The 14502-nt window shown below is 36.7% G+C and overlaps 1 protein-coding gene across 1 annotated transcript in view; it reads right to left on the reverse strand.

The window, feature by feature from the left end:
• The window catches only part of LOC111419564 (N-deacetylase and N-sulfotransferase sfl), a 55267-nt gene that overhangs the window by 3457 nt on the left and 37308 nt on the right, over window positions 1-14502 (reverse strand). The window contains exons 4-7 of the mRNA XM_023052390.2: window positions 11324-11975; window positions 11122-11266; window positions 10892-11054; window positions 10650-10832 (exon numbers count right to left, since the gene is read on the reverse strand). Coding sequence (XP_022908158.1) covers window positions 10650-10832; window positions 10892-11054; window positions 11122-11266; window positions 11324-11975 — 1143 coding nt within the window. The remainder of the gene's footprint in view (window positions 1-10649; window positions 10833-10891; window positions 11055-11121; window positions 11267-11323; window positions 11976-14502) is intronic.

A 14502-nucleotide genomic window follows, 5' to 3' on the forward strand; every position in this document is an offset into this window, starting at 1 on the left:
TAATTGCTGTGTTTGTGGCGTGGAAAGCTCAGACGTATTTCTTTGCAGCAAATGTAGTAAAAAAGTACAAGTACACCAGCAATAAAGTTACTTGCAGTCACTGCGCGAATGAGGAAAGCAAATAAAAAGATGTCTTATGAAGGTCAAGTGAAAGCCGCGGAGTTAATGAAGAAGAAGAGTAGATTCTTACATAGATCTTTTTGATGATATGGAAATAGGAAAATACGTAACTGATGCGGTTCCAAAATTTGATAGAGGGCCATTGGACAAAAAGAATGTAGAAGGTAATAGTAGTTTCTTTTCGGTGAGAAAATTCTTTAATGTTTCATTTTTTTGCAAGTGTTATAACAGAATCAGCGAATGTCTATAAAATTGCTACTAAAGCAGGGATTTTAAAAAATTGGTCAATATTCTTTGAATATAAGGATGTTCCGCATGAATGCTTTATTTCTTTAAGAGAGGCCTGCACTTCACAGTCACTGTTTTCTAGGCAAGGGATATCAAAATGCCAGTGCCAGCCTTCGAAGTTTCAGTGCAGTACAAAAAGGTGTACTTGTTTTAAAAATAAGATGATGTGCAATAGTAGATGCCATTCCAGCAACAATTGTCAAAACAAGTAAATTTTTGTATTTAGTTTTTAAGTCTTCAAGAAAAGTAGGTTGATAACGATAGGGACTACTTTAGTTTGTTGTGAACAGAAAAAATTGTATTTGCCTAAAATATTTTGATATGTATCGCCTCAGATCCCGACAGCCTTCAATCTTGCTGAGGAACTGGCTAGAAACAACTACCACGTCAACTATTTGTGGTAAAAAGACTGCAACGATAAAGAGCTACAAGAAAGAATGCTAAGAACACATTCGGTGCGACACGTGTTTCGTTTTTTACGACATCAACAGGCACGACTATAAAATAAATAACAAGAGAAGAGACTGTTAGAGGTTATAATATTAAAGTTAATTTAAAAACTAATTAATATTTGTTAATATTTACCGTCAGCGGTTCAGGATGTTACAAGAAGTGAGATACAAATTTCAAAAAGCATTACAGGAGAAGAAGTCAATGTCGAAGTTCTCTTTACATAAAAACCCTAGATTATAAATCTTGATAAACTTTGTGATATTCGTTGTATTAGCTAAATGAATGGAAAATAAAGTTTATAAGTTCCATAAAACTTTAAGGCAATTTTTCTCGAAAATTCTATTATGTAACTAATATTAATTTTGGCTGTAACAAATTCAGAAAAAAAATCCTCTTTCATATTCCGTAATAAAAATCGTCATCGTCATAACTCGTTTAAAAATGGCGGAAAAAATGTTAAACCTACATCAAAATATGTAAGTCTTTAGACCCGTTTCAGGAATATTTTCATAAACCGTTTATAATGATTTTATCGCCTATATCCACTACTTTACAGACTTTATTTGAAAAAATAGCGATGATGTCATAACTCGTTTAAAAATGGCGAAAAAAATTTAAAATCTATACCAAAAATTGAAAAAAATTTAAATCGTTAGAACGGTCTCAGCGATTTTTCTATCTGTGATTAATTATACTCTTTATTAAGTAACAAGATATAACATTTATTACAGTACCTGCCAGAATAACACAAGTTTTTTAAATAAACATAGAGTCGCAAATCAAAGTTGAGCCAAAAATTTACATTTTATTTTTTATTTCGGCTATAAGTAACCCGTACAATAGGAATCGTTGGAGCTCCTACTGAGTACAAACTTCCCTTCCTCAAATGTCTTCCCACACGCAGATGCCGACCCTGAAGTAATGGACATAACCCGTCCCTCGGGTAGGGTTCGCAGCATAGCTGGGAACATTTTTACACCTAACAGAGTAAGGTGAGCTATTTCTAATTTCAAGCCCCTAAAATCGCCTGGAGGAGATGGAATTCTGCTTATTTTTCTGCAAAAAGGCTTAGAAGACCTGCTCCCAGTAATAATATACCTATATGTAGCTAGCTACAGCCTTAGCTATATACCCACACTATGGAGGAAAGTAAAGGTGGTTGTATTTGAATTTGTATATTTGTTTTATAAACACGAACAACAAAACTGTTTTACGTTTTTATTCTTTCTTAAACTGTCAACGACACACCCTTTTTTTACAACATACTGCCAACATAAAATAAAAATTGGTTACCAACCCCAAATAAATAATGGTACCAACATGCCCCCTGCGTTGTAACGTTCTCCTTTAAATAAAATAAGAAAAGAAAACAAAACAGTGACAATACAAAAGGCACTACATTAAAATGGTAAGTATACTGAACTAATGTTTTTTGTTTAATCACTTTCACTTTTCAGTTTCAATAGGCAATGGACATATTCTTGTAAAATCACGCTTTCTCTCATCAGTGGAGGTGCGAATCAACGCAACTCGTGAAATTCCGTCCTTTCCAGGGAAAAGCTGAGATATACGACCAAGTTTCCATAACAATGGTGGTAAGTTATCTTCCTTCAATATCACCAAATCCCCCAATTTCAAAGATCCATAATTCACTTTCTATTTCTGTCGTTGATGCAATTCGGAAATGTATTCCTTAGCCCATCTTCTCCAAAAATGTTGTTGGACTTGTTGTAGATATTGGAACTTACTTAGGCGGTTTTCTGTGATATTAATTAAATTCGGGTCTGGTAAGGAAAGAAGAGGACGTCCGATTAGAAAATGGGATGGAGTCAAAGCTGTGAAATCATTAGGATCACACGACATTGGTGCAAGAGGACGCGAGTTTAAAATGGCCTCCATCTGCACAATCACGGTATAAAATTCCTCAAACATCAACAACTTCAGATTCAACACTCTTTTTAAATGGTATTTGGTTGATTTGACGCCAGCTTCCCACAACCCTCCAAAATGTGGTGCATATGTTGGTATAAAATGCCAAACTATACCATCGTTGTGTAATTTATCAGCAATCGTTTGAGTATTATCATTGAGCATTGTTGCTAACTGAAAAATGAATCAGTACTCAAATCAGTAACAAGTTCCAAGTGAATCGACTTGGTAGATAAGCACATAAAGAGACATATATAACATTTTGATGTTTTATTACCTCTGCCTTTTCTATCCTTTATGGTGAATGCGCCTGTATAGTCTATTCCTACAGAATTAAATGGAAAAGTCGCCGTTACTCTTTGCTCCGGTAAAGAACCCATTATCGGAAATATGCTGTTAATAGGTTTAGTCTTAAAACATGTAACGCATTTCTTTGTTGTTATGCGTGCCAAATTTCTACCTGATATAGGCCAATATTGATCTCTTATTAATGCCAACAACTGTTGAGATCCTATGTGCATGAATTTAATATGATAATATCTAAAAATCAAAACTACAGCTGGGTGTTTGCTTGACATAACAATTGGATGCCTTTTCTCGTAATCGAACTTAGAATTTCTTAGTCTTCCCCCAACACGTATTAATTCATTCGCATCTATAAATGGGTTTAAATGTTGTAAAGATCCCTTGCGAATACTGTTTCCTACTTGTAGTTGTTTAATTTCTTCAGAAAAACAATCGATTTGACTCAATTTTAAGATTACTTCCGTAGCCTTAGATGTTTCCATTGGTGTTAAAGAACCAAACTCTCGGTTTTGTTTTTCCATTTGACAATTTGAAATAAATCTCAAACAGTAAGCAACTGAACGCTGCAAACGGTTGTAATTGGAAAATCTTTGAAATTCTATCACATTAGTTTTAATTTGACTTATTAAAACTGAAACATTTGATTTTAACTCTGGAAGTTTACCTTCAAACTTAATTTTTGACTGCGGCCAGTTTTTTTTATCGTTCATCAACCAATCAGGTCCGTGCCACCATAATGAGTTATTAATTAAATCTTTAGGGTTAACTCCTCTTGATAATAAATCTGCTGGATTTTCTTTAGTGTTTACATGATACCAATCATTTGGTTGAGTAAGCTCTTGTATTTGTAACACTCTATTTCCCACAAATGTCTGCAAAAGATTAGCCGGTGTTTTTATCCAATGTAATGCAACAGATGAATCCGACCAAAGATAACAGGTTTCTATATCAATTCTCAATGATGATATTATTTTATTCATTAATTGAGCTAGAATGAGACACCCGCATAATTCCAATCGTGGTGTTGTCAATGGTTTTATTGGTGCCACCCTTGTTTTAGCACAAAGTAGATGGACGCAAACTTGATCATATGTGTTGACACTTTGAACGTATATACATGCTCCGTATGCTTCCTGAGATGCATCTGCAAAGCCATGTAATTCTACTGTCTTTATTTTACCTTGAGATATATATCTTTGAATAGTTGCCGTGTTTAATATTGACAACTGACTTCTAAACGTATCCCATTTTGAGTGTATCTCTAATGGAAGTGATTCGTCCCAAGACAACTTTTCTTGCCATAATCTCTGCAAAATCATTTTTGAAATAATAACACAAGGACTCAACAATCCCAATGGATCAAAGATCTGGGCAATATCTGATAAAATCGATCTCTTTGTGATTATTTGTTGTTGTAATTCTTCAATTTTAAAAAACAAGTAATCTGGTTTGCATCACCAATATAACGCTAATGTTTTTGATGATTCTCCATCACTAATTTTGACAGCATCATTTCTGTTTGGCTCAACAAGAATTTCATTCAAGAGATGCTCACTTAGAAATCCATTTGTGTAACTCGAACTTTGCTGAACTCAAAATCGAAATAATTTCCTTTATTACCTTTGATGTTTCTCTTATTGAATCTCCACCTGTGATCAAATCATCCACGTAGAAGTCGGATGCTATTACTCTTGATGCCTCTGGATGTTGTTTCTTGGTCTCGGTTGATAATTGTTTCAAACATCAAACAGCCAGAAATGGTGCACTCGTTGTGCCATAAGTAACGGTGTTTAGTTTGTATGTTTTGATTGGTTCATCAGATTCATTTCTCCACAAAATCTTCTGCAAATTCCTTTGTGACGGTTCAATCCAGATCTGCCAGTACATCTTTTTTATGTCTGCACATACCGCATATCTATAGAATCTAAAACGAACAACTATTGAGGACAATTCATCTTGAATTGTTGGACCAATGTATTGTAGTTCATTTAATGACCAGCCGGAATCAGATTTTGCTGAGCCATCGAACACTACACGCAACCTGGTAGTTTGACTGTTCTGATTAAACACTCCATGATGTGGTAGATAAAAAGAATATCCGTTGTCATCCTCTTCACACTCTGACATGTGGTTCATATCATTGTACTCAGTCATAAATTCTTGATAAGTTTGTTTAAATCTTTGATTACCTTTGAATCGTTTTTCCAAGGCTTGCAATCTATGTAAAGCTGATAATTTCGATTCACCCAGTTTCTCAGGTGATTCCTTTAATGGCATTTGGACCATGAATTTTCCATCGTTGAATCTTGTAATAGATTTCTGAAACAATTCTTCACATTTTTTATCTTCTGCTGAAATGATCTTGTCCATTGTACGTTCCTCGATTTTCCAAAAACGTTCCAATTGATTTGCTATTGGATCAGTTTTGATGAAATGACATTGTAATGGCGTTGTCATTGAAGTTGTTGCTGTTCCTGTTACAACTCATCCAATTCTAGTTTTTTGCAAAGTCAAATTTTCAGATAGCTTGACTTGTCCTACTGATAATAGCTCCCAAAACACTGATGCTCCAAGAAGAATGTCAATCTTTCCTGGTTCGTGAAATCGTGGGTCAGCCAATCTAAGATGAGATGGAATTCGTAATGAATTTTTATCTATTGTTTGTGTGGGTAAATCATTACTGATCTCATCAATAATTAGAGCTGAAATGTTAGTATTATAATTATTATGACATGAATTTATTGTAAAAGAACACTGTTTGTGGATTGTTATCGGTGCTTGTGAAATGCCGCTAATGATTTTATTTATACTAAAACCTCGTAACTGCAATTTTTTTAATAATCTTCTTGTAACAAAATTTGATTGTGACGCCGAGTCTAGTATTGCTCTGCATGAAAAAGGTACGCCTGCTTCATTAGGAATTTGAATTATTGCTGTTGCGATTAATACCCGAGATGATTTGGTTTCAAACGGTGAACAAACCACATCCCCAGATTGACGACTTGTTTCATAGTGTAATAAAGTGTTATTTTGAATTACATTTTTTACAATTACCACTCTTGCAATCGTTCGCAATGTGTCCTATTTTTAAACAATTTATACACAACTTGTGCTTTCGTGCTGCTTCGGATCTTTCTCGGGGTGTTAACTGAAGAAACTCCTTGCAATTGTATATGTGATGTTGACCCCTACAGAAGATGCATTGAATGTTTACTGTGTTGAATGTATGCTCTTTGGATTTTACTTGATTTGGCTTTGGTTTTGATGTTGCGTCTTTTGCTGACAAGGTTCCTAATAGATCTGCTCTATTTCTTAAAAAGTTCATGAGATCGTCCAAAGTTTGTAAAATATTCGGTTTTTTAATTTCTTCCCATTCACGTCTGGTTACCTGATCAAGTTTGTTAACAACGATATAGATTATGAGTGGGTCCCAATGCTCAAGTGGTTGCTTAAGATTTGCTAATGACCTTAAATGTTTAGTAACATTATCTATCAACTGACGTAATTGAATATGAGATTCATTATTTATTGTTGATTGATTGAGTAGAGCCCCTATATGGTTGTTAATTAGCAAAGGTTTATTATCAAATCGCTGGCAGATCAACTCCCATGCCAATATGTAATTATCAGCAGAAAATTCAAGTGCTTGAATTACCTGTAATGCGCTACCTTCAATTGAAGCTCGTAAATAATGGAACTTCTGAATTTGACCAATTGTGTTCTTTTGATGTATCAAAGACTCAAATGTATACTTAAATTCCAGCCATTGTTCATATCTGCCATCAAACTTAGGTAATCGAATTTCTGGAAGCTTTATGTTATTGTTCCGAGTAATGGTGTAACTTGTGACGATTGCACTGACTGATTATAGTTTGTGTGAATGCTAGGAACAGTAACTGCTGCTTCAGTCTTCCTACGCCTTACTAATAATTGTTTCCCTTGTGATAATGCTTTATAAAAACTGTTTTCAAAGTTATCCCTCTCTTTTAATTGTTCATCGTAATTTTCATGTATGTGTTCGATTTGGTATTGAATAGTTTCAAACTCAGATAGCAATGACTCAATTTTCTCTGTTCTTACTTCAAGTTCACATAGACATGTTTCGATTTCCTCACCTCGGGCATTTTCTAACGTTGGACTTGTTGAATTAAGAAAATTTGAAAAAGAAGTCAGCTTAGATTTTAAAGTGCCACGTTTTCTTACAAGAACCGTTATCTCTGCCATTGATCTTTCGAATAACTAATTTTCGTACGGAAAGGATGAAAAATGATAAAAGGAATTTGCCTGTTTTGTTGTCCAAACAGCGGCTACGCCTGGGCGTGTATGACCCTGATGACGTCACTCCAACTGAACGGCTTCTCGATTGATATGAAATTTACGCCAAGACTTGATTGGATTTTCTTCACGAATGTTATCGTAATCATCCGGCTCGAAGGACCATAACTTATGTATTTGAATTTGTCTTTTACTTGTATATTTGTTTTATAAACACGAACAACAAAACTGTTTTACGTTTTTATTCTTTCTTAAACTGTCAACGACACACACCCTTTTTTTACAACATACTGTCAACATAAAATAAAAATTGGTTACCAACCCCAAATAAATAATGGTACCAACAGTGGTCTTCATACCTAAAGGTGGTAGCCGTTCAAACGCCGACCTCAAAGCATACAGACCGATTAGCCTAACTTCATTTCTCGTCAAAGAGATGGAAAAGGTAATCGATCAATACCTTAGGAATGGAGTGCTTGTCATTAATCCGCTCCACCCTAGCCAATATGCTTACCAGAAAGCAAAATCAACAATTACTGCTCTCCATGCTTTGACTAGCACTTTAGAGGATTCAATTGCAACCAAAGAGATAGCCCTATGTGCTTTCATAGACATAGAGGGTGCATTTGATAACACCTCCTATGAATCCATAGAGAAGGCTCTAAACGTAAAAGATATACATCCGGCGACAATCAAATGGTGTTAGTCATGTTGAAAAGTCGGCAGATCACAGCCAGTCTGGGAGGCGAATCGCTGACTATAAAGGCGGTAAGAGGATGTCCACAAGGGGGAGTACTATCACCTCTATTATGGTGCCTGGTAGTTGATGACTTGATGAACACCCTAACAAAAAACGGATTCAAGATTCAGGGGTATGCTGATGACCTGATAATCACAATCCGAGGTAAATATGATACAATCATAACTCAACTAAAGCAGAAAGCCCTACTTGGTGTAGAAGCAATGGGCTCACCATCAATCCAAATAAAATCGAAATAGTACCTTTCACTCGGAAAAGGAAGCTACAAATAAAAGCACTCTCCATTGAAAGCAGAACTATTAACCTCAAAACAGAAGTTAAATACCTAGGGGTAATACTAGACAGTAAACTAAACTGGAACTCACACTTAGATAAGGTGAGGAAAAAGGCCATCATGGCAAACCAGATCTGCCGCAGGCTCCTAGGAAGGAACTGAATGAAACCACGAATGGCTCATTGGGCCTACGTAGCAATAATCAGACCCATGGTCGCCTAGGTCTCATTGGTTTGGTGGCCAAAAACAAAACATAAGACAGCACAACAACAGCTGGCACAAATCCGGCGAAATCCTCAAGAACCCATGTCTAAATCACCCGATTGAAATTAAAACGGACCTTATACCGACAGAATACAATTTCAACCAACCGTACAACGTCATATTTAGAAGCAGGGATGATTGGGCGAAGGGAGAGCCTCAACTAAAAAGAGAAGCCCTAGCCTGGTACCCCGATGCTTCAAAGACAGTTAGATCCGGAGTAGGTATGGGCATCAGTGGACTAAATAGCCACATTAAACTGCCCCTCAGCTCGGACATAACAATTTTCTAAGCAGAAATTCTTGCTATAAACTTCTGCACCGCTTTGAACCTACAGAAAAGTGACTACTACAGAAAGGTGCATCCATAAACATTTTCACAGACAGTCGGACCGCCTTAAAGGCAATTCAGGCCTACCCGTGTGACTCCGCACTGATCAGAGAATGTACCAGCAACCTGAGAGAACTCGCTAGGGGCAATGATGTTACCTTGTGTATGTAGAGAGAGGGGTGCGTAATATTTACGCGCACTTAGGCCCCAGCGGGCCCCTTGTGCATACTCCCTTGGAGGCTCGAGATGGTAGAGAAGATCTCGTTAGGTGACGATACCGCTTACTCGTTTCCAATGACGAGTTACCGCCGCCCCGACCCCGAGGGGTCAGAGGGCGTTCACGCGCATTCGTCCCTATAAGTCGAGCCTCACACACATGCGTGCTAACAACAACCAGAGATGTTAGACTGGTTGCCGGGACCGACGGCTTAACGTCCCCTCCGAAGGGACGTCTGCGTGTTAACCCGAGAGCTAACACGCTGAGCCATCACGCCCCCTTGTTACCTTATTGAGGGTTCCAGGGTACAGCAACATTGAGGGCAATGACAAAGCAGACAAGCTGGCCAAAGAGGCAGCGAACACGCCCTTCATTGGACCCCAACCTAACTGTGGACTACAAAAAATCCACCTAAAGCAAATAATCAACAATTGGGAGGTCTCAAAGGTAGCCTTACGCTGGAAAGAACTTCCAGATCACAGACAAGCGAAGAGTATGATAACTTCGTCGCAAAACAAAACTAAAGAGGTTTTATGCCTCAGCAAACGGGATCTTAGGACGTTCTCAGGTTACCTGACCGGCCATGTGCCCCTAAAATACCACCTCTTCCACATTGGATAAAATGAGGATCAAACTGTGCAATTGCGTCGCCAGGCCGTCTAAGACACAACATTTTCGGTAAAACTATCTTGACACCGACCGACATAAAAGTTCAAGACCTCAGGGCAATACTAAGGTTCATCAAGGACCTACATTTACCCTGAACCTTTGGTTACAATTATAGGCCGCGGTAACGAGAGGGGCCGCTCCCCTCAGCCTGGCAGCAATAATAATAATAACCCGTACAATTTGAAAATTAGTACATATTTACTACTACTAGTTTTTTAACACCATGGAATTGCCATAAGAAAATATGAGTTTTAAAGCTCATCCTTTAATGGTATTTTTATGTCTCTTCAGTTTTTTCTTTAATCTTGGAGCAGGCGCGCTGTCATGAAATTTATGACAATTTTCGTTTTTATAATAATATCTCCTTATATTATGCATTTGAAAGGATTTAACGCTAAAGTAGTCTCTATTTTAATTCGACATTACATTTATTTAAAATTAAGTTTCTTTTTAAATTATCCCGTCAAAGTCAGTTGTAAATAACGTTCTTATCATAGTTACAACTTAAAGGGAATGATTCGTTATTATAGGCCGCATTGTCTCGTTTCTTCACTCTAATATCCAAATCCTATTACCGAGTTTAGCATTTTTCTTAAAACAATCTTTAATTTTGCTGTACTAACCCATAATAGTAATATAAAATAAAAGATAATGTTCCTTAAATACCTACACATCATTCACTGACATCAATAGGTAAGATACCAAAGATTATCAATTTCAACTTTTTAAAAACAAAAAATGAATGGAGAAAAAACATAAAATCTTACCCCCCAAACTGGATCAGTTTCCTCTGGAAAGTTCTTAAAATATGTCTCCGCTAACTGCAATGGAGCTGCGCTTTTCAATTCGATATTCGTCCAACATCTCAAAAATCTTATAACCGATTCGAAAGTGTACAAAGCCAAGCGATCATTCGCATAATTTGACATATGAGTCATAAAGATGTTTACCTGTTAGAAAATCTAAAGTATAAACATTTTTGTTAATGAATATTCTAAGTCTCTTTTACCGGGTTATAAACTATCGTTTGAAATAATTCCCCTCCCCTAATCGATTCGTCCAATTTGGCTTCACCTCCTGGATAAGAATTCAAGAACATCGTGTGTGTGAATAACCCACATGTTTGTCGTGGCAAAACCATTATATCTCGATGTATGAAACCACGACGTAATCTAATAAATAAAAATTTTTTTTATAAAGATTATGTTATTTTTACTTGCCTAATATAAAAACATTAACCTGGCTGGTCTTAGGTGCGGATATTCCTCCGTGGACGTAACTCGAACATTCCAAACTTTTTTCCAAGCGGTGTATAACAATTCATGCACTGGATAAACACCGGAATGGTGAGGAGAAACTGAATAACCAGAATCAACCGGGATTCCTTAAACACAAAAAATTATTAGTTAAATATTTTCTTAAAAATCACTTTAAAAGTAACCCTTCTCTTTGGCAAACTTTTTATTCAACATCATATCCTCAATAAGCACCGTTAAATTATCATATAAATGCGGCTGTAGATGATTCCACATATGCGAAAACCACATGAACTTATCAACATTTTCCAAAAGTAAATCATCGCCTTGATCCTCCAAACGATTGCCATGATGAAAATATTTCCCAGAAAATCCCAAATTGAATTTGAACCCTGGAACCATCTGTTCAATGACGTCCTGTTTTTTAATCAACATTCTCACGTCGTCCGGTTTTAACCGCGTTCCAATTTCACCGACAAAAATGTCATCAATATCCACCAGAATTTTCCGTTCCAACGAAATACTCAACTGACCATGACTCAAATAACTGAGACAGTCCAAGAAAAGCAACCGATGGAGCCAAAAGCGGAGTCCCGATCCGAAAATCACCCTTTGAATATTATCGAATAAACCATGATCTTGAACTACCGTTGTTAAAGGTGTTTTTAAAGTGTTGCTTGGTTTTGATTCTTCTTGACGATGAGCCCATTCTAACGGTTCATAAGTTGAGTGATTTAATTGAAATACGGTCCAATCATCACCTGGTAGCGGACCCAATAAGGTTTCACCGGCTCTAGTTATACGCAAAATTTCTGATGCCGGATTTAAAGCTGCATCCTTCAAGAAAACAGAAGAAAAGATATTAATATGTATATACAACTTCTGGATTACAACGTCTTTATATTATCCCGTTAAATAAATACAGTCAAACAAAATTAAATTATTTTGGTTGCAGGAATGTTGAAGGTTGACTGAATAATCTATGGTGGTACAACATATGAAAAGAATTAGAAATTTAGAATTCCGCTATGCAGAAAGAAGTGTGGAACGATAGAATTCACAACGAAGAAATGAGGCGTGAGAGCATGGAAAAGGAATAGAGTAGATAACATATGACAATGGAACTTAAGGGGGCATGCTACCTTTGAAATTAAAAAAAATTAGCTTTTTTTTGTTTAAAGTGTATATTAGACTTTGAACAATGAGAATCCATTGACAGAAAAAAATTGCGAACGTTTTTCTGTCTGAAATAGTATATTGTTTTATATGGAAGAGAAGCAGTGCTTTTTATGGCGTGGTCTGTCGCTTAGCGACGAACGCAGTGAGTCGCTAATGACAGATGAGCCGTTAAAATTGTGGCGTGTCCGACAGTTTGCCGGACGAACGAAGTGAGTCCGGCAATGACGGACCAGCCACAAACGAATCTGCTTCTCTTCCGAATAAAACATAGTATTTTTTCTTCAAACGTTGCAAATAATTGCAATATAAATTTTAATAAATTTAATAAAATGACAATTAACTTATTATGTATTAATGAGAAATCGAAGGACGTCATGACAAAATAACGTTAGCAACGACGACGTAAATTTGACAACCAATAAAAAAAAGTAAACAGTTTTGCGCGAATTTTAACTTTTAACTGTTAGTTAAATTTATTTTGTACAAAATGTCGTCCGAAATTAACGATATCGCGAAGAAGGTAATAGAAAATAGTTTATTACCTTCGAAATCTACTAAAATATATAATGGTGCGTACAATAAATTTCTTACATGGTGTAATAAAAAAAATATAAAAGACTATTCGGAAAATTATTTGTTTTGTTCTTTAATTTATTTAGTTTTTTTATGTGATATTAATTTGAGATGAAAATAAGAAAGCAAACAATTAAAAGGTTAGTTTCATTTTTTATTAATTTTTAAAATCTTTACTTAGCGTCCGTGAAGCAAAAAAATATCTTTTCCAATACGGCGCTAAAGTGACATGTGCTTCAGCGCTATGGCGCTAAAGTGAAATTTACTTTAGCGCCATAACGCTGAAGTACTTTTTTGCTATGTTGATCTTACCAACCGTCGTTATGCAACAATGACTTACTTCTACCGCGAGTAAACACGACAACAAAGTTGTCATTTAATGACGTTTGAAGAAAAACTTCATTTTTGTAATGCACCTACTAGATAAAAATTCCAAGCCACCTATAACTTTTTTGTCTTTCCTTTTTAGTCGATTATATATGTATATCTAGGTATTTTGACATTATTTAGACATATAGTTTGCTATCTGAGAAAGCAAGAAAGAAGAAACCTGAAGAATAAAGACAGGCAGAAGTATAAAGAAGTACAGAAGGACATTAAATATAAACGCCGCCAAGCAAAGGAAAAATGGATAAAGGAGAAATGTACCGAGATAGAAAATCTACAGAGACTACATGACTCCCACAGTGTGGATAAAAAGATAAAAGAACTTACTGAAACTGATCAGAAACAAAAGTACATATATATAGATGAAGAGGGAAACATTGTGTTGAATATTGGGGATCAACTGATTCTATGGGAAAACTGCATTACATTACATAGACAACATATCGGGTAGGCGGACCGACCAACCTTGCACCGCGACCCTAAGGATCTATTGTACCCCGATAGATATCGTTATCAAATTTCACCGCGCAGTCCAATGCTCTTAACGAACATTAATACCTTGCTCGGTGAAAGGTCACTCAGATCCTTTGAGGAGATAAACTGTGACCTAAAAATCGAAAATCTGATACAGTTAACAGCAGAGCCGTGGCATAAAACATGCTCAACCGTCTCTGCTTCCTCCGCACATAGTCGGCATTCAACATCGTCGGCTAAACCCAACAAGTTGAGACGTGCTTTTAATAGGCAATGCCCAGTAAACACCCATTAGAACTTTTATGCTGCTACGAGCAAGTCCTAAAATATTCCCGGGAGTTATACTGGCGATGTTAAGAAACATCGTATTCCAGGAGAACTGGTCCACAGTAGGCGAAGTCTGTCTTCAGCCCACAGTCCAATCCTATATTTGGCTATTGCAAATGATACACCAACTGCTGGTTCCGGCCCCACAAACGCTTTAGCGCTGCCCTCTCGTGTCGCTTCATTGCCAGCAACCGCAGAGTGACCCGGGACCCAGATTAGAGATAGCGCCTGGAGAGCGTCGTGACTGTCTGAGAAAAGTCGTACTGTCATGTTCTTCACCCCTCTCTCAAGAAGGATTTTAGCATCCATGTCAATAGCAAATACTTCCGCCTGGAATACAGTACAGTACGTACCCAGGCTGTAAGCTCGCTTAATTCGAGGTGTCTGGCAGTACACTCCTGCTCCGACCCCTTCCGGCGTTTTT

The sequence above is a fragment of the Onthophagus taurus genome, chromosome 6 (genome assembly GCF_036711975.1).
Source record: "Onthophagus taurus isolate NC chromosome 6, IU_Otau_3.0, whole genome shotgun sequence".
NCBI lineage: Eukaryota > Metazoa > Arthropoda > Insecta > Coleoptera > Scarabaeidae > Onthophagus > Onthophagus taurus.